Consider the following 27,825-nt stretch of genomic DNA (forward strand, 5'->3'; position numbering starts at 1 on the left):
TTGGATGCTGAATTACAAGTAGAAAGGTTAAAATTTGATAGAGAGAAATTTCACTCTGAGGAGGCAAGGAAAGACAGAGATGGAGCAAAAATAAAAATTACTCCAAAGGACTTTGCTGTCTATGAGCCTGGTCAAGATCCTCAAATTTATCTCACAACCTTTGAAAAAGCAGCTCAGTTGTGGGGGCTACCTGAAGATAAATACATGCAGTATTTATCAAACCTGATTAAAGGGGAATTGGCTGAGGTATACCAATATTTCCCCTCAGACAGGCCCGTCACCTATGCTGAATTCAAAGAAGCAGTGTTTAAAAGATTCAGACTGGGGCCTGATTATTTTAGAAAGCTTTTCAGAAACTGCCAGATACAGACAGGGAGGTCTTTCGTGGAGCTGGGGGCAAAACTGATGGACATATTTGGGAAATGGCTGACAAGTGCAAAAGCTCAGTCTGTGGAGGAGGTGAAAAACCTCATGATATTGGATCAATTATACCATCAGTTACCACCAGAAATAAGGCTCCTGGTCAAAGACCGTTCCCCTACATTGGTGCAGGAGGCCGCAGAGATGGCGGATCACTTTGCCTCCAACAGAACTGGCTGGGTGGGGAAAACATCAAGAGATTTTAAACCCAGACCATATAATGCTGGCAGAAGGGAGGTGGTACCACAGCGAGTGAGTCCTCCAGTAAAATCTGAAGGGCACAGGACACCCCAGAGTGGATCTGTGTACCCTAAAAGTGAGGAGAAATTATGCTACAAATGTGGTAGACCGGGGCACCTACGTTTTCAATGTGAGGTTGCCAACCCCATTAGTAATCCTGCTCAGACAAGGACAGTGAAAACAGAACCCAAGGCTTTAGAAACAGCGAAAAAGGTTTAGTTCTGCCAGATAAACTGGACAGAAGTAACAGACCTTGATTCAAGTCTGAGAGAGGAAGTGAGTGTACAAGGGGCAAATTATTGGGCATTGCTTGATACTGGTGCTGCTCAGACATTACTGAGGCCAGATTTAATAAAATCTGAGGTAATATTACCTCAGGAAACTGTGACTATCCAAGGAGTGAGGGGTCAACCAGAAAGTTTGCCTGTGGCCCTGGTGGATATGACTTGGAGAGGCCGAGAGGGCCGATATAAAGTAGGCATTAATGCCCAGCAACAAGAACCAGTAATACTGGGAAGGGATGTAATGGGCGCCCAAGGAAAGATCTATGTAGTGACCAGACAGCAAATTGGCAGAGAAAAAGAAGCCATATTAAGGGGGGCTGAAACAAACAGGGTGGAATCTGTTAACCAGCCTCAGGTCACCATAGCAACCACTAGCAGGCCTGCTGAAGGAGACAAACTGTATCAAGTGGTCTCTGATAATGATGAGGCAGATCAATTCAGGGAAGAGCTACAAAAAGATATAAGTTTGAAGCAGATAAAGGAACAAGCTCTGACCCAACAGATTCCTTTCACTGACAAACTGAGGAATCAAGTTGTGTGTGAGAATGGGATTTTATATCGACTGTGGATGCCTGCTGAGAGAAAGGATGAATGTGAACCAGTGAAGCAATTAATAGTACCTAGCAAATACAGAACCAGATTGCTAGAGGTAGCCCACGATGTCCCATGTGCAGGACATCTGGGAATAAAAAAGACCAAGAGGAGATTGGCAGCACACTATTATTGGCCAAACATCTCCAAAGATGTAAAACAACATTGTCTATCTTGTGGAATATGCCAAAAGGTGGGGAAAAGTGGAGTAAAGACTAAGGCACCCTTAAAGCCCCTTCCTATAATTGGACAACCCTTTTATAGAGTGGGAATAGATTTGGTGGGCCCTTTTTCCAAACCCACAAGGCATGGCAAGAAATATCTATTGGTGGTGGTGGATTTTGCCACCAGGTACCCAGACGCAGAAGCACTAAGATCCGTGGAAGCCCCTGTAGTGGCAGAGGCTTTATTAAAAATCTTTATGAGACTGGGTTTCCCTCATGAAGTGCTGACAGATCAAGGCAGTGTATTCATGGGAGAAGTGATGCAATGTATGTGGAAATGTTGTGGTCTAAAACATCTAAAGACCACTACTTACCATCCCGCCACTAATGGGTTAACAGAGAGATTCAATGGCGTTTTGAAGGGCATGATCAGAAGCTATGTTCAAGATCACCCACAAGACGGGGATGAACGGTTGGGATGCTTCTTATTTGCATACAGAGAAGTCCCTCAGGAGTCAACAGGCTTCTCACCCTTTGAACTCATGTTCACTAGAAAAGTGAGGGGACCTTTGGAATTATTAAAAAATTCATGGGAAGGAACCCTGGGAGAGTACAAAACATCTGTAGTAGATTTTGTATTGGAATTCCGCAATAAATTAACATCAATGATGGAGGTGGTGGAAAAGAATTTGAGTCAAGCACAGGAGAAGCAACGTTACTGGTATGACAGAACAGCCAGGGAACGTGTGTATGATGTGGGAGATATGGTTATGGCGTTCATACCCAGGAAACATGACAAATTACAAGCTAACTGGGAAGGACCATATACCATCAGAGAAAGGCTTGACACAGTGATGTATGTAATTACCACAGACCAATTAAACAAAAGCAAAGTGGTTCATGTAAATATGTTAAAGCCTTACCATACCAGGGATGCACAGGTGTTGCAAGTTACCTTATTCCCTGAGGGAAGTGGGCCTGAACTTCCAGATTTGGTACAGGAAAGCAAAGACAAAGGAGGGGTAGATCAAGTGGAATGGTCAGAGGAGGTGAAGGAGGAAGTAAAAGAAGAGATTCTGAGAGTTTTGAAAACCTATAGGAATCTCTTTAGCAAAAAACCTGGCCGAACCAGTATAGTTATACATTCCATTGATACTGGAGATCATGCCCCAATCAGATCTGTTCCGTACCGTGTGAATGGGAAAGTTTTGAATGAGATCAAAAAGGAGGTGGAAGATATGCTGGAATTAGGAGTGATCAGGGAATCCATCAGTCCCTGGGCCTCAAGTATTGTCCTGTTTCGGAAAAAAGATGGAACGATAAGGTTTTGCATTGATTATCGGCTAATCAATAAAATTACTGTCCCAGATGTGTATCCTATGCCTAGGGTAGATGCAATGTTAGAGTTATTGGGGGCAGCAACCATTATCTCTACACTAGATCTCTGTAAAGGATTTTGGCAAATGGAACTAGACGAGCAATCCAGAGCCAAAACTGCCTTCAGTACACTAGATGGGTTATATGAGTTTGTGACCTTACCCATGGGACTAAGGAACTCACCAAGTTCATTTCAGAGGCTAATCAATACTGTGTTGCGAGGCATGTCAGATTTTGCAGTGGCCTATATCGATGACGTGGCCATTTTTAGCAAGTCGGTGCCTGAGCATGTCCAACACCTGACAACAGTATTGGAGGCCTTAAGAAAAGCAGGCCTCACAATAAAAGCTAAGAAATGCCAGTTTGGACTAAAGGAAGTAATCTATTTAGGACATAAGGTGGGGAGTGGGAAAATCACCCCCTTATGGAGCAAGGTGGAGGCAATACAAGCGTGGCCGATCCCCTTAACCAAAAAACAAGTAAGGGCATTTCTGGGTGTGGCTGGATTTTATAGGAAGTTTGTGAGAAAGTTTGGGGAAATAGCAACCCCCTTGCATGAATTAACAAAGAAGAAGTGTTCTGAGCATGTGGTATGGACGGATGAATGTCAGAAGGCTTTTGATCTACTGAAGCAAGCCTTGTGCCAAGGACCCATATTAATAGCACCAGACTATGAGAAACCATTCATCGTGGCTACAGATGCGTCGGACCTGGCGCTGGGAGTCGTCTTGCTACAGGAGAGAGAAGGCACCAGACATCCAGTGGCGTACCTGAGTCGCAAGCTGACGCCGAGGGAGAAAAACTATTCGTCGGTCCAGAAGGAGTGCCTAGCGGTCGTGTGGGGACTGAACAAGTTGCGCCCATACGTGTGGGGACGAAGATTCACAGTGACTACGGATCATCGGGCCTTGTTATGGTTGCAGACTATGAAAAACCATAACACTATGCTGCAGAGGTGGTCCTGGGCCCTACAGGACTATCAAGTGGACTTCCAGTTCATAAAAGGCAAGGACAATGTACTGGCCAATGGACTTTCCAAGCAAGTGGCTGGGACTGCAGTGACGTGACCAGACAGAGGAACAAAGAAAGACATTTTCCCCATAGAGACTTTTATTTGTTAACGCGACGTATAAATCCTGGAACAGGAATAATACTCTGCTGTTGTTTAAGGGGGAGGAAATGTGATGTTCCTATATTAATGTATATATGGTAAGTGTTGTTGTTTTAGAAGATACATGGTAAGTGGAGTGAAAGAGGAGGGGGAGTGAATGGGCAGTAGAATGCGAGATGATTGGCTGAGTGTTGAAAATGGCTGAATGTATAAAAGGAAGAGTGAGAGTGGAATCAGGGGGAAGAAGAGAAAGAGTGGATTGCTTGGTGGGGTTTGAGAGAGTTGTTTGCCAGGAGAGCGTGGAGAAGGAGGGAGGTGGAGTTCGGATTAGTATTGAGTAAAACCATATGCTTATGTGCCTTAAGAAGAAATCTTGTTAATCTTGTTAATCTTGTTAGCTTTGTTATCTGTAATAAATACTTAATTTGGTTTACCAAAGGCCTGATCCTTGGCTGGGGTTTCACAGACCAGAAGGGAGGGTAAAGTAATGACCAAGGCTGAAGGGGAACTGTAACAAATGGTGGCAGCGGTGAAGAGAATAACAATACCAGTATTCAGAGTCTCTGGGAATACTAGTATTGGGACGTTACTGGTGGTTGCCTAGCAGGGGGATCTGTTGAGATCTGTGCTACAGCGGGGAGAGAAACCATAAGAGAGAGCGGTCCGGACTGGTGGAGTCCCTGGTGGTGTCTAGTGACAGGCAGTAACCACGAGCAGGTAGAAACCTGACAGGGAGAGCCAGGGAAGGACGCATCACAAGGACCTCTCCTCTTATTCCATGACTGCTAAGCTTCCTCAGAAGTCTTTGGTGAGGTACCTTGTCAAACGCTTTTTGAAAGTCTAAGTACACTATGTCCACTGGATCACCTCTATCTATATGCTTGTTGACACTCTCAAAGAATTCTAATAGGTTACTGAGACAGGACTTTCCCTTGCAGAAGCCATGCTGGCTCTGCTTCAGCAAGGCTTGTTCTTCTATGTGCTTAGTTAATCTAGCTTTAATAATACTTTCTACCAGTTTTCCAGGGACAGAAGTTAAGCTAACTGGCCTGTAATTTCCGGGATCCCCTCTGGATCCCTTTTTGAAGATTGGCGTTACATTTGCCACTTTCCAGTCCTCAGGCATGGAGGAGGACCCGAGGGACAAGTTACATATTTTAGTTAGCAGATCAGCAATTTCACATTTGAGTTCTTTGAGAACTCTCGGATGGATGCCATCTGGGCCCGGTGATTTGTCAGTTTTTATATTGTCCATTAAGCCTAGAACTTCCTCTCTCGTTACCACTATTTGTCTCAGTTCCTCAGAATCCCTTCCTGCAAATGTTAGTTCAGGTTCAGAGATCTGCCCTCTATCTTCCACTGTGAAGACAGATGCAAAGAATTCATTTAGCTTCTCTGCAATCTCCTTATCGTTCTTTAGTACACCTTTGACTCCCTTATCATCCAAGGGTCCAATCGCCTCCCTAGATGGTCTCCTGCTTTGAATGTATTTATAGAATTTTTTGTTGTTGGTTTTTATGTTCTTAGCAATGTGCGTCTCAAATTCTTTTTTAGCATCCCTTATTGTCTTCTTGCATTTCTTTTGCCAGAGTTTGTGTTCTTTTTTATTTTCTTCACTCGGACAAGACTTCCATTTTCTGAAAGAAGACTTTTTGCCTCTAAGAGCTTCCTTGACTACTCTCTCTAATTTTGTCTTCTGCCATGGTCCCATGGTTTCAATTCTTCACAACTCAAAGTAACAAATGGCATCAATAAATTTAATAAAATTTGATTTTGTTATGCATTTTGATTTTATTATGCATTTTTTTTGTATTTACTTTTTTAAAATTAAAAGTCCATCACAAATAGAGGAGGAAGGGGCATAGGAAGAGGAAGGGGTGTGAGAGGCATTTTGTAATTTTATCAGCATATAAGTACTGGCACCTTCAGAAGCCCTGAGGTCCAAAATTCATGTGATAAATCGGTAAGTCACCATACCAAGTAAATTTGGATGTATGGGTCACCATACCAAAAGGTTGGGAGCCGCTGCTCTAGAGTTTACTCTGTTCTATCTTGAGGGATATAAAATTCCCAAGTTTATCAGAGCATCTTTTCTAATAATAATAATAAATAATAATAAATTTAATTTATGTGTCGCCTATCTGGCCATTGGCCACTCTAGGTGACGTACATGTAAATAATTAGAACACAATACTACTTTATTGATATACCATTTAGTGAGCAGACTGAAGATTTCCCACTTGTTTATATCCTAGTTGTGAGGTTTATGTTATTTCTGTAAAATCTCTGCTTTAAAGGCTGATTTACATGTGTTGATTAGTGTACATTTGATGAATGGCAACTGCATGAATCGATTATTCTGTTGAAAATCTTTGCATCTGAGTTCTATCTGCAGTATGAGCTGCCTAGTGAGCCATTTCTACTGTAAACATCACTTGATATTACAGTAGTCAGTTGAAGGGTATGCTTGTGTATTAGCCAATTAAAAGACATTCCTAGAGTTGATTCATATCTTTATATCTTTAATGTTACGGTCAATGACCAGCATCCCAGTTGATTAAATGCCTCCGATATTCACTTTTAACCTAGTGACCAACTCACTTTTAACATATTAAGGTTTTTTCAATAGCTTGCAAGCTTCATTTCTACACACACAAGAAAACTTCAACAGTGCTTGTATATAAGACAAAGGCTCCTGGCCAGTTATTAAAACTAAAATGGTTTGATCTTTGAACCCTGTACTCTGCATATATCCCAATGGCTCTCTAATAGAACTAATCTGAAGTTATAAGGACAAAGCTTGTTGTTAAAGCATATTATATATTTACCCTTCGATGAACTGAATTTCATGAAATAATTTGGTTACCACATGGAGTCCTCACTATGATGTTTTGCAACCTTTCATGTGCAGTGGCTCATGTCATGGATTGGCCAGTGCTGTGTATTTTTCTCCAAACCACTGCCAAGCAGGGAGATGTAGAGACAGGCTGCACAGCGCCTCTGCACATAAATGGCTGCTATGGAACAGTACCTGCTAGGTAGGAGCAATTTCAGGTAGTTTCCACATCATTAACTTTTTTTGCAGAGAACTAGGCATAAAAAAAGTGAAAGCATGTCTTTGGGCATTTTAACAAAGTAATGGTAAGGATGCCTTTAAATCTGGAGTGCATCACTTTGGAATGTTAATGTGGCATGGAAGCAATTGTAAAAATGACCATACATTTTAGTCTATGTAGGTTTTCTGTTTTGAGTTATGAATATGAGAAATTAAGGAACTGATAAACCATTTCTTGTGCAAATATTGGATTGTCAGCTTTTGATTTCACTAATCCTGGTACCCTGGATGAGTTATAGGCTGAGCCTGTGGTGATCTAGGTGAGCACACAGACAACTGCACAAGTACTTACTTAAGAACTCAGCCTCTGAGTAGTAGGCTTGCCTGGTGGGTGGTTTCAGTGTTGTGGTCCTATCAGCAGGAATCCATATGCTGGACTGCAGTACAGTAGGGCCCCGCTTTATGGCGCTTCGCTAATACAGCAGTCTCAATTAGACGCAATTAGACTACGGCCCCACTCATACAGCGCTTGTTCCACTTTTACGGCGGTTTTCGGGCATCGCGCGCCATTCTATTCAATGAGTTCCGCTTTACAGCGGGAGTCCAGAATGTAACCCGTCGTATGAGTGGGGCCCTACTGTACTATGAAATAGTACTGCTTTAGTATATCCTTTAGAAAAGTCAATTGCTACATGACGATTTGACAGTTCACTGCACATGCCCAATTCGGTCACATGGTAATCGAAGAATGGAGCTCTTCCAAACTGAAATACCAAGATGCATGCTGTTAATATGCATGTGCAGAAAAAAAGAGGAAAACTTACAATAAATGCATAGCTGTTACTTATTTTTTGTGCAGGATCCAACTGTCTTCTGTCAAAGTTGTGTCTGAAGCAAGGATAACACCTTTCCCCATCACCCTAAGCACAACATTAGTCTGGTAAAAAAATAAAAACATGCTATCTGGAGGGAAGAACGGCAATTGCACAAGTTATTTGGAGTCTGATTGCCACAAGAGTGAACACTATGGAACACTGCTTGTAACATCACTGATCATGAGGACAATGTATGCTCAGGAGACAATGTATCAAATTGTCCAGCTCTTATTAAGTGAATAGAACTGCATAAAAGTAGGTGTCAAATTCACAGTATTGCTTAAGGTGAAGTACGAGAAGTAGCCACTATCTCAAAACTATTTGTATGAGAAATATATTCATAATTGGTAAGTACATCACTTCCAGTGGCAAGCACATTCTACACAATGTTACATTCTATAGAAATTTATTAAATTATTGCAGTTTACTTTGCCAGCTTTCATCACATGCCATGTTGTTGTTTCCAGTAGAACGTGCCAAGTCTCCATTCTACCTAGAAGTCACATTTTCTGCCCTAAAAATGTAAGCTCACCTACATGGAAGCTTTTGTGTGTGAGTATGTGTGTATGTGAGAGAGAGTGACAGAGACTCTGCACACTACTAAAGTAACTTTTTTTCCATGGGTTTTAGAGCTGAGGCATAGCATTCAAAAGCAGAGTTAAGCTTTCAAGTAATTGTTCTGATCACATGGCTGTTCATTTCATGTATCCTCCCCAATGGCTTTTGCTGTGCATGTGAAAAATGGGTAATTAAGAAAGAGAATAGGCATTTTAAAAAGCTGCCCTGAAATTAAAATAAAGCAAAGGTCTGGGCTATGTATGATTCTGTTCATTTATTGAATACATGATCGATCAGACAAAAACAATGTAAAATCACATGTATTTGTATTTTTAAAAAAAGTTACAATAAATTACTGAAGAATTAGTAAAAGCATTTTTTCTATTAACTGCTCTCCAAGTACATGACTGAGGAGACATAGACTTAAACATATACTGAATGTGAATACATACAGAGTATGCCACAAATTTGTAGTAACACTGCATATTGCACCATGTGGTGTATTCCTTGTGTATTCCAAGGTTTTCACACACTCTTTCTGAACTGCCAGTGTGTTCCATACTCATCACTGGTCCAACAACAGCCACACTCCAGCACTCACAGTTTCACTGATGCTCATGTGACTGAATAAAATACTTGTGTAATGCGATGAGCATGTATACAAATATAAACAAATACAATAGTGCTTTTTAGAGTGAATGCCTTCCCATAGGGAAATTACCAATCCCAAAATGGAGCTCCAATTTTCCTCTGGCCCCAAGTGATTCTCAGACAGTAGATCTCATAACTGTATGCTCTATTCCACCAGAAAACAAGGTGGTCTAAACATCACACGATGTTTTAAAGCATGTAACAGGTGAGATTCCAATGGTGTGCAACATTTGGACCACCATGTAGCCAGTAGGTTAGTTGCTTCAGGTAAACAGAACTAAGCTCTGTTTTTGCTTAGTCCAAAACTGTGTACACACTTTCATTTCTTGGGTCTAGCTCACAACAAAACAGTAGGTCCACTTCTCACCGTAGCAAGAAACAGATCAATTAAGCAATCTCTGCAGTGATGTGATCCTTCTGTGGTAACTAACCTACTGGTTTACAGGCTCAGGTCTTGCACATTATTAACTTCTTCAAATCCCATATTTACTAAGGCCCTCTTAGAACCCCTGTACCATCTAAAATTATGAAGGAAGCAATCTAATGTCTAAAGCAGCAAGAGTTCTGTTATTAACAGTGTCTTGTAATTCTCAGGATTGTTACATTCACCCCACACCACTTCAGTCTCCATAGCTGTTGCAATTCTCAGTGCTTCTTTTTTTCCAGAGAAATTAAAAACAAACCAATGGCACTGAAGAGTTAAAACTGAGCAAAAGATATTAGTATGCACCTTTCTTGGGAGGTGTTGAAAACTGCATGCTACAGGGATGGTAAATCACTTAAGATAGACACAAACTGTCCCAAGATGCTGGTACATTCTAGCTGCAGGATGCCAGGTGTAACAGAATAAAACATCCTTTACATTTTACAAGTTACTGCATTGCATCTAGGTTCCTAACAAGGCTCTTTCAAGCAGGCTGGAGATCTCTACAGCATTTTGATACATGGTGTTAAGGTCACAGAGAGGCAGCCAAAGACATAGAGGAAGGAATTCAAGCTAGGCTGCATTTCTTGTGAACAACTACCAAGGAACCTAAAGCAATAGTGTGACTGAAATCAAGCTTCATTAAAGAAAGATAGGCAGAGGCACACATGCATAATTTACTGTAGCAATTCTAGGCCACAGAGGCTATTAGGTTCTAATGGCTTTCATGTTTCTGAGAATGTAACGTAAGCCCAGCAAGCAAGGTGTTCTCCAGGGAGGTATCTGATATAGATACTCTATGACATAGTCACTGTGATAAGTCCCTTACTCAGCTGAAGTGCCTTTAATTGTTGGGTAGTTATAGCTGTTGATAAAACAAACACGTGTCCAGCCATCTGCCAGGTTTCTAGGTCTCCTGCCTCTATTATCTACACCTTCCTTCTTCCTGCTCCCCCAAGTTCAGCCTGATACTGAGGTAAGTTCATAATCACTGGATGAACTGAACTGCCTTTCCACTTTCTTTTGTTCCTTGATCTTCTGTGTAATGTCACCTTTCTTCTCAAAGTAGTTTACCAGTACTGTCTCTGTAAGCATGGAGGCCAAGATCTGTTCAAAGGAGATGGACCAGTCGGTGTCAATGGTACTGCCATATCGTGCAGCTGAACTGCCAGTCTCACAACCAACCAGCACTGTATCATCTGCAATATCTTCACACTGCAGGGAGCCTGTGCTGACCATAGAGTATGAAGACATAGACATATCGTCTTTAGTTTCATCATCTGAAAAAAGCTGTACTGGAGATCCTGGACCCTCACCACCTCCATCTATAAATATCTGGTTTTCCTGTTGGTGTTTCTCAACCTGAATATCTCCAGAAGCTTTGCCTTCTGGAGTAGCTTGTGAATACCGCTCCACAGTTGAATTCTGACTCTGATCAGATGTTGGAGACTCTTCCTCACTTACTGGGTCCTGAGTGCTGTTTGCTTTTAAGTCGTCAGCCTTCTTAGCAGGCTGGTGGGAAAACTTTTTGCCTACCTCCCCAATGCGAAGGAGAAGGCTGGCAACGGTGGCAATAGCATGGTACAGCTCTTGCTCCACAGGGTCTTCACTGAACATGTTGTAAAGGGTCTTGCAAAGCTCTATAAATTGCTCCTTAAAAAGAGAGAAGTACACATTATGACAACTGTTCAGTGTTTAGGTGCAAAGTCTTCAAATTGACAATGCTGCAAAACAATAAGCTTACAAGTGACAAATTCTAATATTTATTTATTTAAAATATTTATAAACCACATATATATATTATACATGTATAAAATATTACAAGAAACTATACAGACTAAAAACACAGTATTACAATAAAAACATCAAGCACATCAGTAATAATAGCTGATTAGTAAATAATCTCAGATTTCAAAGGTCTGTCTGAATAATACCGTTTGTAGAAGATGTCTAAAAACAAGCAGGGATGACTCCTAATGAACCTCTATTGGCAAGGAGTTCTATAGGGCATTGCCTGCCACACTAATTGCTTGGCCCCTGGTAAAGCAGCTGGACAGCCATCTGTTGGGAATGGTTTGATTTGGATTCCTGCATTGAGCAGGGGGTTGGCCCTGTAGGCCTCTTCCAACTCTACTATTCTATGATTCTATGAAAGGCCAACCAAACCTCAGAGGCATGTGGGATCACCACATCAGAAGACTTTAGTGATCATTATAAATAGACGTTATTTATATAATCTCAAATTAACAATCATGCTGACAGCCAGAAAACAAATGTAGAGCATTTCCACTTGAGCTTATCACTCAATGTTTCATGATAGAAACCGAAATTAGCTGCAGTTTTACAACGGACTTGGTCAAACTCCACATTTCTAAGGGCTAGAAAATCCCATTTCTACCTGCCTGCCTGTGAAGATTTGTGTATGACAGCAGCAGACAACTTCTTCCCAACCTTCCCCTCTGTTTACCAAGTGATGCTAATTAATTTTGGCTTTGCCTCGTTCACAGCCATGTTCACAGGTGAGGTCATGTATTCGTATGAATGGCAATGTTAATTGCATGCTCCTATATGTTTGAAGATTTAATCTTCATCCCAAATTAGAGCACTTTGACAACTCTTACACTAATTTATAATTGAAACAGGACTGCTTTTTTCCTTTAGAGTGAAATATATGCCACAAAGAAGAATTCTTCCTGGCTTAGAGAACTGAGGTAGAGATGGGTATCCATGTGAAATAACACGAGTTGGATGGACCATGACATCAAGATTTCTTTGTTCTGTGAGAAGCATGTGTCCCTCTATTTTCAGAATGGGGTGAATGTAGAACTATTCTTTGCAACCAAGAACTGTGTGCCTGCCTGGCTCAGAGAGACATCATCAGTTTCCTATTTTTAATACCATGTAAACTGTAGCATCCTTAAGTGAATCCAAGGTTTTTCCTTATTTCTTCATTTTGCCCTTCCATGCCTTCATGGCTGATGTTAATGCAAGGTGTGAATTCTCTCTGAATAAAGAAGCTTTTATGAGACTTTTGGAAATCCTATAATTACTGGGACTCTTGTGAGGAATTTTTCAGTGCGATCATCAAAAACAAACCTTGCTAAGACATACTAAACTATGTTTCAGCATTATATAAACAAGCCTTGAGCTCCTCCGCCCCTCTCCTCCTGTCTGGTTACAAGGAGGCCAGAAGCTTCAGTTCCATTTTTAACTGTCGCAGTTTCTTGGAAAACCAAACCGTGGTTAGTCTTAGATATGGTTAAGAAACAAGTCAACTTCAAACTGTAGTTTATGAAGTTGGCTTGTCTCTCCAACCCACAGTTAAACCTAACCACAGTTGTGGGATCAAGTGCAGTGATAAACTCTAGCTAACTGAAAAAGGAAGTGAAAGCTCTAGATTGCCTTGTGGCAGTGCCAGAAAAGGGGATCACACAAGCCCAAGCCTCAGTCATGTAGCAGTAAAACATGGTTTTGTGCAGGGCTGTGGAGTCGGTACACCAAACCTTCAACTCTGACTCTGACTCCGACTCCTCTATTTTTCTACTGTCCGACTCCGACTCCTTCATAAATGACAAATGTATATTAACTAGTAATAACAAATTTATTGTAGTAAAATGGTAGCACAAGGCATTTCATCACTACCACGTGAATCATCAGGCTAGATTGATAGAACATAAAATATATTTATTTGATTAAAATTTCTGAACAAGAAAACTTTCCTAAATTCCTATGAAAGTTTTTATTTTGAAGCTGGAGTCAGAGTCGGTACATTTCTACCGACTCCACCCAAAATTGCTTCCGACTCCGACTCCACAGCCCTGGTTTTGTGTTACATCCATACCAGGCCACAGTAGCTAATACTGGATGTGATGGTTGTCTACGTTAAATTTCTCTTGTAAGCTCCACCTTCAGGTTTTACCATCATAAACACTTTTTTGGGGGGGGGTGATTAGTAATTAGTAGGTATCCTGTGAATATTTCCCTGAAAGACTTGTTTTCAGAAAGCCAGCCATTATCAAGGAATATCACCTTTCAAATTTTAAAGTAAGTGGAAATCCCTTATTTTTAGGTGTTAGATGAGGACAAATCAATCTGAATGAAATAAAGGTGGGAGTGCAACAGTCTCTTTAACTATCACTGGCTGAGTGAAATCAGATCTTTGGCTTAATTCATTGCTTTATATCATGGTATCTCCTTTGATGGTCCTATTAGAATCAAAGTAAGCACTGCACAGTAATACCTCAGTTAATGAATCCTCCAGGAAAGAAGTTCCTTTCAATGAAGGCCTTTTTAGGGCATAGCGGGGCGCCCACTATGACATGGTCAAAATGTGTCTCGCCTGCCAAATTGCAGTGGCTGCTGCAGTTGTCTCTTTCATGTGCAGCTGGAAATGCGCTCCTTGCTGGGTGGCGCAGGCACCTCTGCAGTAAACTGTGCTTCTGATGCCTTGGTAGCACTGTTTACTGCAGAGGCGCCCGCGAGACCAGCAAGAGGTGAGATTTCAGCCACGCAACACAGGTGCCTGCAGCAGCCACAGTCAATTACTCCTCCTTGCCTGGTGGCAGAGAGAGAGAGAGAGAGGGAGGGAGAGAGGGAGGGAGAGAGAGCAATGGAGTAGCTGCATTGCAGCCATGGCTAGTAGAGACCAGGCGGATTAATTTCTCCTCCTCCTCTGATGGATGCATCCTTCCTTTGCCTGCCCACTCAGCCCAGCGCAATGAAGCTCCGACTCCTCTCCCCCTTTATCTGTTCCCCTCTCTCCATGTTTGTGTGTGTAAAAGGAGCTCAACTGCTGTGCTGCCTGTGATCGCAGTTTGATTGAGATTCACACACTCTCTCTGCTGCTTCCTGCTTATCCCAAGAGCTGCTGCGACTTGAGGTTAGGCTGCTATGTTCTCATTTTCCTTGTCAACTTAAAACCGCATCTCTCTCCCTCCTCCTCTGTTCCTTGCTTGAGTATACGGGAGAATGGTAGAGAGGGAGAGTGCACAGGGTGATGGGGGTGGCAGCTGCCTGCTCGAGTGTAGGGGAGGATGGAAGACAGAGACAGAGAGAGAGAGGGAACACCACTTAATATCGGATTGATTAAGTGAGATGCCTTAGAGGTTCTATCAGTAAACTATCCTGACTTTCCTTGGTGCCCGTGGAACCCTTTCTCCTCCCAATGTTTAATTTTCCCACCCCCAGTTTTATATGTTTACCCTCTCCCTTTTCTTTTACCTTGGGTGGTACTGAGTGAGGTGGCTGGAAAATGAAGTGCAGGTTTCTAGCCAACCAACCCTCTTCTCTTCTTTTCCCCAAAATCCCTTGAGCCCCACCACAAAGCAACAGCCTTCTGAGCAGAAAAGAGGATGGAGGGGCACCAGTAGATCAATGCCTAGCCTCCCAGCTGCCTGCCTTTTTTATTTAAAAGAAATGGAAAAGGGACCCTATTGCTGCTTGTTTTTATTTATTTATTTAATTTGTATTTGTATACTGCCCCCTAGCTGAGGTTCTCTGGGCGGTTTACAGTAACAGCTTGATAAGCTTGGGAGAGGGAGGGAGAGCACCTTCAGCAGGGTATGTTGCCTGCACACCTGTTTTTTAGGAGGGGATTGTCTGGTTTTGGGGAATGAATATAGTTTTTACCTTTTGGGGTATTTTGCCCATTTCTGGTTGTGTGTGTGATTGTGGCTTTTTGGATTGGTGGGTTTTGCTTCTTACTTGTGGCTTTTTTTGAGTGGATTTAGTCTCTTTTTGTTTGTATTTTTTAGGGAAGGGTTTTGTCTATCTGGGTTTGTGTGTGTGTTGGGAATTACAAGTGGGGAGAGGGCTGCAGCACTCAGGTCCTGCTTGTGGGCTACTTCATGCGATTTGGAAACTATACTTCTGTTAATGCAGCCTAAAATAGCATTTGCCTTTTTTGCAGCCACATCGCACTGTTGGCTCATATTCAGTTTGTGATCAACAACAATTCCAAGATCCTTCACACATGTAGTATTGTTGAGCCAAGTACCTCCCATCTTATAATTATGTATTTGGTTTCTTTTTCCTAGGGGTAGAACTTTGCACTTATCCCTGTTAAATTTTATTCTGTTTTCAGCCCAATGTTCCAGCCTATCAAGATCCCTTTGAATTTTGTTTCTGTCTTCCAGGGTATTAGCTATCCCTCCCAATTTTGTATCATCTGAAAATTTGATAAGCATTCCCTGCACCTCCTCATCCAAGTCATTAATAAAAATATTGAAGAGCACTGGGCTCAAGAACGAGTCCTGTGATACCCCGCTCATTACCTTCTCCGTTTGAGAAGGAACCACTGATAAGCACTCTTTGAGTATGATTCTGTAGCCACCTGTGGATTAGTTGTTCTATCCAGCTCACATTTAGCTACCCTGCTAATCAAAATATCATGGGGCACTTTTTCAAAGCTCTGCTGAAGTTGAGATATATTATGTCCACAGCGTTCCCACAATCTACCAGAGAGGTTACCCGATCAAAAACTGAGGTAAGATTAGTCTGGTAGGATTTGTTCTTGATAAATCCATGTTGGCTTTTAGTAATCACTGCATTGTTTTCAAGATGCTTACAGACTAACTGCTTTGTAATCTGCTCCAGAATTTTCCCAGGGATTGATGTCAGGCTGACTGGTCTTTAGTTCCCAGGTTCCTCCTTTTTGACCTTTTTGAAGGAAGAGACATTAGCCCTCCTCCAGTCATCTGGCACTTCACCCATCCTCCACAATTTTACAAAGACAATAGACAGTGGTTCCAAGAGTTCTTCAGCCAGTTCTTTCAATACTCTAGGATGCAGTTCATTGGACCCTGCAAAATTGAACTCGCTCAAAGCGATTAGGTATCCTTTGATCATTTGTCTATCAATCTCAACCTGCAATCCTGTCCCTTCAACTTCATGTTTGCTAGGAGTCTTCTTTTAGGAGAAGACTGAGCCAAAGTAGGAATTGAGCACATCTGGCCTTTTCTTTGTCATCTGTTATCATTTGGCCATCCTCATGTGGGTAGACGGATGAGTTCTAACTATCTATGTCTTTTGGGTGGGCTTTGTCTGCGTTTCTCTGAGCATTACCAGTTGTCCTTCAATAACATGGGTTATTTTGTTGTGCTTTGTAAGGGCAAATATGTGGTTTGGTATTGGGACTCAAACCCAACCTCTCTCTTCTACTCAGCTTCTTGGAAAGTCATTTGATGAAGGCAGTGTGCAAAGGCTCTCTCCAGCTAGTTCATGCTGTGTCTTGCTCCTTTGGGAGACCGAGTACTCTGAGTCATCTGGCACTGGCAAAGTGCCCCCCCACCCCAGTCCTGTAGGCTTGAATCTGTTGTCAGGATGATTCTGTAGGGTCCTTGATAGAAATTTCCTTGGTAAGTTTCTCATTGCTCAGCCACCAGTGGAACAATTGACTTGTGGTGTCAGCAGGATAGGAATGTGTTGTTTACAAGCAATGTCCTCCTGGTGGGAAAGGAGGGGCCATTGAAGGTGTCTGGAGTAGAATGTGGCCCGGGGAACAATATACAATCATGTCCAAAAGTTGAGATAATGCACTGAGGTTCGTTAATCTTGGCCTGATGAGAGACAGTATTGTTTGGCAGATCTTGGAAATTCTGTCACTGGGGACAGAGTGCCAGGGAAGGTGCTGATGATAGCTCCCAGGTGAACCAATCTGTGAGTTGGCTGTAGCTGACTTTTGATGTGATTTGTAAGAAAACTATAGCACATGAGACATGAGAAGATAATATCTTGGTCCTGGAGGGCAGCTAGTAGAGAAGGCGACCTGATGAGGATTTAATCTAGGTAGGGATACAAATTAATCCCCTCCAGGTGGGGGCATGCCATTATTGTCATCATCAGCTTTGTAAAGCTGCTAAGGCTAGGCAGAACAGAAAAGGCCTGTACTGGCGGTGCTCGTTTCTATAGGCAAAGTGGAGCAGTTGCTACAATGGGAGTAATTACAGCTGAACTGGGTGTCTGGAACTGGTAGAAGTGGATGGCCTTTTGTGAGTGATGTTGGGAAGTGGGTGTACCTCACATCAGCTGGGAATTGCAAGGAAAGGCACAACCACTTGAGTTGTAGAGTACTGAGACAAAGCAGTTTTGGGCTGGGAATCCCTGGGTAATTTTTTACAGACTCTTAAGTTGCAGTGTTTTGGAAGGCTTGGAGTTGCATTTCAAAGTAGGAGCCATCCCATAGCAGTGAGGGTAGAGAAGGAGAATTCAGTAGTGACAAAGGGTTAGGCCAGGAAGGAAAGGTTTTGATTTGTTTCCATACATATCCTTTTAAATGCTGTGGGGTTTGGCGGCGGCGACAGCAGCAGGCGAGGCTGGCTGACAAGTGGATGAGGGAGGAAGGTGGATTGGTGAGCAAGGCAGGCAGGTGAGTCAGTGGGGGCATGGGGTGGCCTGGGTGAGTCATGGAGGAACAGGCAAGGCAGGTGGGCTAGGCTAAGGAAGTGCACGAGTACAGGGATTTGGCGAGAAAGTTTGGCAAGGGGGTTTGGGGATGCCTGGGGTCAGGTGGTGGGGTTGGCATGTGAAGCATGCAGGAGCAGAAGCCCCTAGTTTTTTAAAAATATATAGGTTAAGGATCAAGGAAGGTCTTAGAAAATAACCAAGGAGCAATAGCAGAAAAAAGAACAATAATGAGGAGAAAAAAAACTGAGTTCAAATGCAGAAAAGGGAAGAGAGAAGAAAACCATGTCTGCTTGGACAAAGGCAGGGACTGAACTGAAAGAGAAGCCAAACAGAGAGAGCTCTAACAATCATCCACATGTCCCTTCCAAGTGGACGTCACCCATGCCAGAATGATTATACTTTATTGCCAGATAAAATATGGTACAACAGTAAAACCATCAAACTTTCTGGCTGAGTTCAGTACCTTACATCTATGTAAATACTAAATATTTCAGAGATTCTTTTTAAAATGCGTAACAAATTTTAAAATAAATTCTTACCTGACTCATTTTGGGAAGATCTTTCATGGTTTCTTTTTTGGATTCTTTTTCCTTGGCCCACATTCGCAGGTGGTATCTGTAATCTTGGGGGCTAGTGCCCTTTTCCTCTGGAAGAGAAATCAAGCCAACATAACCAAAGCAAAACTGTAAGAAAATGAATTTTCTTGAATTTTGGTAACATTGGCATAGATTTTGAGATTTCTTTTAGTCCAGAGCATGCTCATTATAGAAGTTTTGTCAAGCACAGCTTAAGAGATCAAATGTTTAGCATGCTGCATCAAACTGGCAGCAGTAAATAAGCTCTGTTGTGACTTACAAGAGTTATAGCTCCCAACAGACCAAGCATAACAAAACTGACTGTTGAGATGACTATTAATGATTGGTGCTCTAATCAAGGGAAGTGAACCAGAGTGGAGTTCTTGGGCAGGGGGGAGGAATGGATGATTCCTGAGTCGCAGTAAGGAAATGTTGGGGTATGTCTGCCAGCACAAAAAAACCTTAATTACCTTGGTCTTTGGAGTTTCCATCTCTTGCTGCTCTGTCTTCCTGGACAGCTGCTTCTAACAAAAACAGAGACAATAAAATAGCTAATACTTTAAAAGTTGTATATGAAGCAAAATGTTTATCCTAATACTATATACAATGAGGTATATGTAACAAAGCAAGGTGCATACATAATTTGAGGAATTACTTTTCTGTGGGTGCACTCTGCACATTCATCATGTTTTGTTTAAACTTACAGTTTTTTTTAGATCAACCTCAGAAGAAACCACTTGTGTGTTTATTGCAGAAGTAAGTTCCACACTGTGCGGACTGGCTAGAAATTGGTGATGCTACTAACTTACTTTTCTCAATCTCCAAAGCAGTTTTTAAACATTTAAAAAACCAATCCAACATATTTACAAAATGAAAGGAGATGCATATACATTTAATTGAATAAATGTCAAATAAATTTTAAAATAAGGCAGACAGCATGGCTGAAGCATCTGAATTAGTGTTCACATTTTTGGTCAATATGCCCCTCAAAATGCACTGTGAAGGGAAGTCAAGCTGCAGGGGAAAACCCCCTCAATGAATTCTAATGTACATGTGAGATACAACAGATTAGAAGTGATAAAAGATGTGGAGGGAGAGAGTGAACTGAGAGAAATTAATCTCTCTGTTGTTCAAAATACTAGAACAAAAGTCTAAATGAAAGTGTCAACAGGCTAAGGAGAAATAAAGTTAGTATTTCTGCACATAAAGTGCAATTAACATGGACTTTATACCCACATACTGATATCCAACGTTTAAAGTGTTGTTTTGGATTAGGAAAAATACCACATTTCAGAGGCATTACATCTTTGATTATATTTCACTAAAAATCACACCGTATTTCAGAGGCATTACACCTTCGATTACCAGATGCTGGGGACAAGCAACGGCGCATGGCTGTCTCCTGAAATCCCTCCTTATGAGGGTTTCAGGTATAACTGGCTGTTTGTGTGTGTGTGGGGGGCAGTTTGGGGGCGGAGGCTGGATTAGGTGGACCTTTGGTCTAATTCAGCAAAAAAAATAATTGCAAGAAGAAAGTGATAAAAGACTAACAGGGCATTCTGGAAAAAGAAATGACAATACTTGATATAGAGGGATAAACCAAACTAGACTGAAACAAATTATGAAGAAAGACATAATATGACCAGTACAAAATGAAGAAAACCAATTCTGAATAAAATGCACCATACCCTACTCTACTGGGAAAAAAGAGATCAATGTGTTACTTGAGAGTGGGGGCAGGAGGAACATTATCTAGGACAACTGAAATACATTCAGATAAAAATATGCCAGAATGCACACTTTACTCTAGATCATTTGAAATATTTACTATTTTATAACAAATACAATACTTGGTTTTTATTAATACATTCTGTACATTAATGCTATCCTCTGACAAACTATACAAGGCAATACATTTGAAACACAGAATCCACAGAATGCGTATTGATATTAGCATGTATGGAAAAGGCATGACCTTAATATTACGAAGGTACAGAAAAAGGTCTTGCTTTGGTTGGTTTTGGTATATTGGCTAGTAAGATTGGCTTTCAGCTTCCGTCAGTGCTAGATAAACACTGTCATTTGTGGAATGACTCCTATGGTTAGTTTACTTGTCAGATGTTGTGCCTTTTGCCATCCAAGGACTGTTCAGTGAATTTGGAATATATTTTGAATCAAAGGAACTACAGTAGGGCCCTGCTTTACAGCGATTCGCTAATACAGCGGTCTCAATTAGACGCAATTAGACTAAAGCCCTACTCATACTTGTTCTGCTTTTATGGCGGTTTTCGGGCATCACGCACCATTCTATTCAATGGGTTCCGCTTTACAGAATAACCCGCCATATGAGTGGGGCCCTACTGTAGTTTTTAGTGAAACCATCTAAAAGTTATCATAGATTAAGGAAATAAAATATTATGTCTGTATGCTATGTTCACAACAGTGGCTACTTATTTTTTATTAGGAAACTGCTTAATAAAAAAAATCCCCAAGTGGTATACATAAAGCAATGTAAAACAATTATCAATAATATGCAAATAAAAGGCAGAATTCAACTAATACGACCTATCAGCACATGGATTTTTACACGCACGAAGGACTCTCCCATCCCCTCTTGCACACCCCACATCTTCCCCAAATCTGCTCTAGAGGGTTGGGAAACTCTTAAAACAGATTTAGGAGATGCAAGGGGGGGAGAGGGGGGGAAGTCCCATTACACAAGTGGAAATTCTTGTGTTGATAGGACCATGACTGAGTGCTGTGCTGGATACAACCCCAAATCAGCAAAATTTTAAAACAAGTCTGCATAACTAAATCATATATCTGGATAGGCTTGCTGAAGTAAACTTTTTTTAGAAGGTATCTGAAACAGTACAATGAAGGTGCCTGCCTAATGTTAACAGGCAAGGTGTTCCACAGCACAGGTGCTGCAATATTAAAAGACTGACTCCTCAGTGATGAGGAAAGAACATCATATGACATTTGTAAAAGCTTAAGTTCCACAGATCAAAGTAGTCAAATAGGTACATAGAGGGCAAGGCAATCTCCCAAGTAAACTGATCCCAAGTTGTTATGGGCTTTATGTATTAATAATATTAAGGCCTTGAATTTGACACAGTGGTAAATTGGCAGCCAGTGGAGATCTTTGAGCAGAGAAGTAATATGCTGGCAGGATCTCACCCTTATCAGCGATTGTGCTGCAGCATTCTGCACTAACTGCAGCTTCCAGACCAAACACAAGGGGAGCCCCGCATAGAGTGCATTGCCGTAATCCAGTCTTGGTTAACAATGTCTGGACTACTGCAGTCAAGCTATCCTGGTGCAGGAAGGGCTGCAGCTAGCCTGTCAGGTGGAAGGCATTCCTAGCCACAGAAGTCATCTGGGCCTCCAGTGACAAAGCTGGATCCAGGAGTACCCTCAGATTGTGTACCTGCTCCTTCAGATGGGGTTCAGTTCCATCCAAAGCAGTCAAATAGCTGATTCCTCATATATGGGAACCATCCACCCACAGAGCATCCATCTTGCTGGGATGCAAAGAAGAGCAGCACTAAAAAAATTCATTCTATATGAGCTTTCATTACATTTAGTAGGCAAGTAAAGTTTAGCATATCACTTTTGCACAGGCAGGAAGACTAACCTTGAGAATCACAATGCAGGAAGAGATCCAGTTCTGAGACAAAAGGAGATACTAGAGAAGCAAAGAGATGAGAAAAAGAAAGAAAAAGAGGGTTTGAGGACGGGGAGAAATTCAAGACAGAACAAGAAAGTGAGTTACAATACAGAGCAACAGAAATAAGTGGGGGAAACAAAAACGGAGACAAGATTTAAGCAAGAGCCCTGAGCAGAAAAAGCAGTCTGATAAGAACAAACAGCTTTAGTCTTCCTTGGTAGCAGCCTATCAGTGCTTCATACAAAAGTTGCCCATCTTCCTATAGTCCATAACAGAGACTACAGCATTTCAATGACACCATCCTGTTTAGAAGGGTAATATTCATTCCCACAATCAGATGAGACCAATCCTTGTTACCTTCTGTAGCATTAACTTCTGTAAAGTAATTTGTGGCCTCCAGAGCAGACTCTGTTTCCTCTGGGCTCAGAGCTATACAAAGAAAGAAAAGTATAAAGCCATCACCTTTTAATTTTTTTAAATTTAAATCCTGCTTTATTTGAAGAATTCAAGGCAGCTTACAGTTATCTTTGATTGCTGGGGATCAGAGCTAACCATTCAAACTCCACCAGGTGGTATGATAAACAGAAATTATGTCAAATTTATTCAAAGCAGTAGTGGCTGGTGCCCATTGGGACTGGTAGGGCAGAAGGAAGGGAAGCCCACAATAGGTGGAGCCAGAGCCAATGACCTGCAGGCCAAACTCATTCTAGTTCTGTCCCCATTTTCCTCCCAGCTGAGTTCTACAATGGCAACACTGAGACTGAGGAGAAGGAAGCTGACAGGCAATGCCACCCCCTTGGGTTGTTATTAAGAAGGCAGGCAGGTGGGGGCTGGTTGACACCAGCGTGAGGTTGATGGGGCAGTGCCCCATTTGCTCTAATGGACCAGCCTCCATGTGCTTCAAAGGTTCAAGGAATTACGCTGGAAACAGTTTTTAGATAGCATTATATACCCCATAAAGGTCTGTTATATTTTTAAAACATTATCTCCTCTAAGTTAGTGATGTGGGGCAAGTAAAGGTATATACTACCACTAATGGGGGGAGTGCCCTGTTGTGGCAGCATTTTGGGAACAAGTCTTTGTAGAGCTCAGCTGGATCACTGCACAGAATCTTTTGCCAATACCCATTTAGCACCCTTCAACATCTAGGATAGTCCAAACACAGAGGCCAAGGATAAAAGGCTGGTTAACTTTCTGCCAATGGCGGCAAGAATGGTTGTGACTCACATTTGGAAACATCTTGAGGAAGCCATGGTGGAAGCTTAGTACAACAAGGTTTGGTGCTTAGCTGTATCAGAGAAAATGACACAAAAGCTCACTAGCCTTAAGGGCTAAAAACAACCCAAACTATTTAGTATGGTTTAATTTTACTCAGCTTACATTGGGACAGTGTCATATGTATTCTTACAGCATGGAGAGTAGATCCAGTTCCTTATTTCAGAGTGTGTGTTGGCAAGGAGGCACAAATGTCATACACAGTCAATATGACCCTGGGGACAGACCAGACTAACAATGATTGTTTTTGTGCTATGTGTATTAACCTGCTATTTCATTTGTGTGGGTTTTTTTGTGTTCCCATACTACTGAACACTGCTTGGCAGTGGCTCCGCTCCTACTTGGTGGGTCGCCACCAGAAGGTAGTGCTTGGGGAACATTGCTCGATACCCTGGACTCTCCATTGTGGAGTCCCGCAGGGATCGGTACTGTCCCCCATGCTTTTCAACATCTACATGAAGCCGCTGGGTGCGGTCATCAGGAGTTTTGGGGTGCGTTGTCATCAGTACGCTGATGACACGCAGCTCTATTTCTCCTTTTCATCCTCCTCAGGTGAGGCTGTTAACGTGCTAAACCGTTGCCTGACCGCGATAATGGACTGGATGGGAGCTAACAGACTGAAGCTCAATCCAGACAAGACTGAGACGCTGTTGGTGAGTGCCTTCTCTGCTCAGATGGTGGATGTTCATCCTGTTCTTGATGGGGTTACACTCCCCTTGAAGGAACAGGTTCGTAGCTTGGGAGTTCTTTTTGATCCTTCCCTGTCTCTTGAGGCCCAGGTGGCCTCGGTGGCACGGAATGCTTTTTACCATCTTCGATTGGTAGCCCAGCTACGTCCCTATCTGGACAGTGACGACCTCGCTTCAGTTGTTCATGCTCTGGTAACTTCTAGACTGGACTACTGCAACGCGCTCTACGTGGGGCTGCCCTTGAAGACTGTTCGGAAACTACAGCTAGTCCAGAATGCAGCGGCCAGATTGTTGACGCAGACCAGAAGGTCCGCTCATATAACACCTGTTCTGGCCCGTCTGCACTGGCTTCCTATTTGTTTCTGGGCTAGATTCAAAGTGCTGGTTTTGACCTATAAAGCCCTACACGGCATGGGACCGCAATACCTGGTGGAACGCCTCTCCCAATATGAACCTACCCGTACACTACGCTCAACATCTAAGGCCCTCCTCCGAGTACCATCCCATCGAGAGGCTCAGAGGGTGATGACTAGAACCAGGGCCTTTTCAGTAGTGGCCCCCGAACTGTGGAACAGTCTCCCTGATGAGGTGCGCCTGGCACCGACGCTACTATCTTTTCGGCGCCAGGTGAAACCCTTTTTATACTCCCAGGCATTTTAAAGTGTATTTTAAACAGCATTTCCGTATTTTGGATGTTGTTTGGTTCGTTATTGTTTGTTTGTTTTTTATTATTTTTATTATTTATTGTATTTATTGTATTTATATATTGTGCTTGTTTTTATCTTTTTGTACACCGCCCAGAGAGCCTTCGGGCTTAGGGCGGTATATAAATTAAACTAAATAAATAAACTAAATAATAATAAAAATATATTTTTAAAAATTATTAGAAGTTATGGGACTACTGCAATGGGTTTACCCAGCCTCTAGGAATATCTTTAAACCACAGCACACAATTAAATTGCCCTGTTTAGTTCTTTTTCTTGTCTCTGCTGTTATTATTGGTTTTTATAGAGTATTTTTTATTTTGGCTGTTCTTATATGATCTCATTCTATTTAACATGTTTTGTTAACTGTCTTGGAAACTTTGAGTCAAATATATATATATAATATTTTAATAAATAAAAGAATCAATAAATTGCTGTCTTGCTGGTTCCAGAGAATGAGAAATAGGTGAGGTTATCTATTTTTAGTGAGCCAATGGCCTTGCTTGTCATTGCAAGAAAGAGCCTAAGCTAACGCTGGGCTTCGGTGCTCCCCTCTCCCCTCCAGCATGGCCACAGTGAGAAAACTGGAAGCTTTTTCATCCATTTTTAACTAACTACATCAAGTCAATCATTTATTACTGTCAAAGACCAACAATATAAAATATTGAAACAATAAAACATATCAACATTACACAGAGAAAGAATCAAACACCTGCAACGTAAGATAATATGGCATTCATGACGTTGGGTAAATACACCAATGGGCAAAAAGCCCCCCCAAAAGTTAGCTATTGTTGTTATTTGCCATCATCACTCTCCTACAGGTAACAGCTGACACACAAAATCTTGCCACATTAACTGTGACCTGGGGATCCTATTTGAGAGCAAAATATTCTAAATAAAATGCATCAGACCTCCCTGGGATTTTCTGAAGAATTGGGGTGATGAGATCAAATCATGAGTCCCGATAAAAAGGACAATATAGCAGCACATGAGCAACAGTTTCCACATCTCCCATATCACAGGGGCATAAGCACTCTTGTACTGGCACCTTGTTAAATCTGCCTTCTATTTATTTATTTATTACATTTATATACCGCCCCATAGCCAAAGCTCTCTGGGCGGTTTACAAAAAAGCACAGAAGGTAAAACATTGAGCCTAGCAAGCATGAAAGCTTTTCTATACTTGGAAATTGAGAAATTTGTCATATAATTTGTTGTTGTAAATTCTTGCATAATCTCCATAGTTAGAGTAAAGTGCGTGGTGAGGGGGTTTGAGAGTGTTGAAGAAGCTGAGAGCAATGCCATCAAGAGGCTAGACTCCAAGCAGGGGCACCCAAAGAGGAATGGTCAAAGCTGAGACACCTGACTAAGATGCATCCAAACTCAGAGGAAAGAAATGGTAAATCACTTCTGAATACCTCTTACCACGAAAACCCTATGAACAGAGTCTCCAAAATGCAACACAAGATAGTGCTGGAATATGAGACCCCAGGTCAGAAGGCACTCAACGAGCTACTGGGGAAGAACAAAGGACAAGTACGAGTAGTGCTGTGACTAATGATGCAGCTGGGTCAAAGCCGAAAGGAAGCCCAGAGGCTGATATGCACAGATGCAAAAGGAGAGTCTGGAGTTGTACGACACACACAATAGGAACATGGAATATGAGAAGCATGAACCAGGGAAAGTTAGAAATTGTCAAGCAAGAAATGGAACGTATCAACATTATAATACTTGGCGTGAGTGAATTAAAATGGATGGGAATGGGATATTTTCAATCAGGCAACTACAAAATATTTTATGCAGGAAATGAGAAATTAAGAAGAGACGGGGTTGCTTCAATAGTGAGAAGTGAAGTAGCAAAAACAACTGAGATCTATAATGCAAGGTCTGAGTGAGCTATTAATGAGATTAAACGGGAAATCTATTAACATAACCATCATCCAAGTCTATACTCCAATGGCAAATGCAGAAGAGGAGGAATTGGAGAGATTTTACGCGGAAGTACAAGAAGAAATTGATCACACACCAAAACAGGATGTGCTGATAATCATGGGTGACTGGAATGCAAAAGCTGCTCTTAAAATACTTGGAAGGAACAAATCACCATGAAGAGATGGTATACCAATACAGTTGCTACAAGATATTGAGACTGAATCTGTCCAAATTTTGACAAAAATTTGTCAACAAATATGAAAAAGGAAACAATGGCCCAGAGCAGCCTTTCCCAACCAGCGTGCCTTCAGATGCTGTTGGACCACAACTCCCATCAGCCTCAGCCAGCATTGCCAATGGTCAGGAAAGATGGGGATTGTGGTCCAACAACATCTGGAGGCACACTGGCTGGGCAAGGCTGGCCCAGAGACTGGAAGTGTTCAATATACATCCCAATTCCAAAGAAAGGGGATACCAGGGAATGCAGTAATTATCAAACTATTGCCTTAATATCCCATGCAAGTAATGCTCAACATTACATATATGGTAAGAGCCTTTGTTTTTACTATATACGGAGCGAGAAATGCCAGATGTCCAAGCTGGATTTAGAAAGGGAAGAGGCACCAGAGATCATATCGCAAACATACATTGGATAATGGAACGGACCAAGGAATTAAAGAAGAAAATCACCCTATGCTTTATAGATTACAGCAAAGCCTTTGATTGTGTAGATCATGAAAAACTATGGAATGCTTTAAAAGAAATGGGGGTGCCACAGCATCTGATTGTCCTGATGCGCAACCATTAGAGGCTACTGTAAGGAC

At 41.8% G+C, this 27,825-nt stretch overlaps 1 protein-coding gene across 3 annotated transcripts in view; it reads right to left on the bottom strand.

Annotated features, from left to right (window-relative positions):
- Positions 1–8,943: 8,943 nt before the first annotated feature.
- The window catches only part of TBC1D9B (TBC1 domain family member 9B), a 55,837-nt gene continuing 36,955 nt past the window's right edge, over positions 8,944–27,825 (bottom strand). For 2 of the 3 annotated variants that reach the window (XM_061617330.1, XM_061617333.1), the window contains exons 18-22: positions 22,756–22,827; positions 22,366–22,416; positions 19,199–19,252; positions 18,693–18,799; positions 8,944–11,403 (exon numbers count right to left, since the gene is read on the bottom strand). In XM_061617330.1, coding sequence (XP_061473314.1) covers positions 10,711–11,403; positions 18,693–18,799; positions 19,199–19,252; positions 22,366–22,416; positions 22,756–22,827 — 977 coding nt within the window. In that variant the 3' untranslated portion in view covers positions 8,944–10,710. The remainder of the gene's footprint in view (positions 11,404–18,692; positions 18,800–19,198; positions 19,253–22,365; positions 22,417–22,755; positions 22,828–27,825) is intronic. The other variant, XM_061617332.1, reaches the window with a different exon arrangement.

The sequence above is a fragment of the Rhineura floridana genome, chromosome 3 (assembly GCF_030035675.1).
Source record: "Rhineura floridana isolate rRhiFlo1 chromosome 3, rRhiFlo1.hap2, whole genome shotgun sequence".
Lineage (NCBI taxonomy): Eukaryota > Metazoa > Chordata > Lepidosauria > Squamata > Rhineuridae > Rhineura > Rhineura floridana.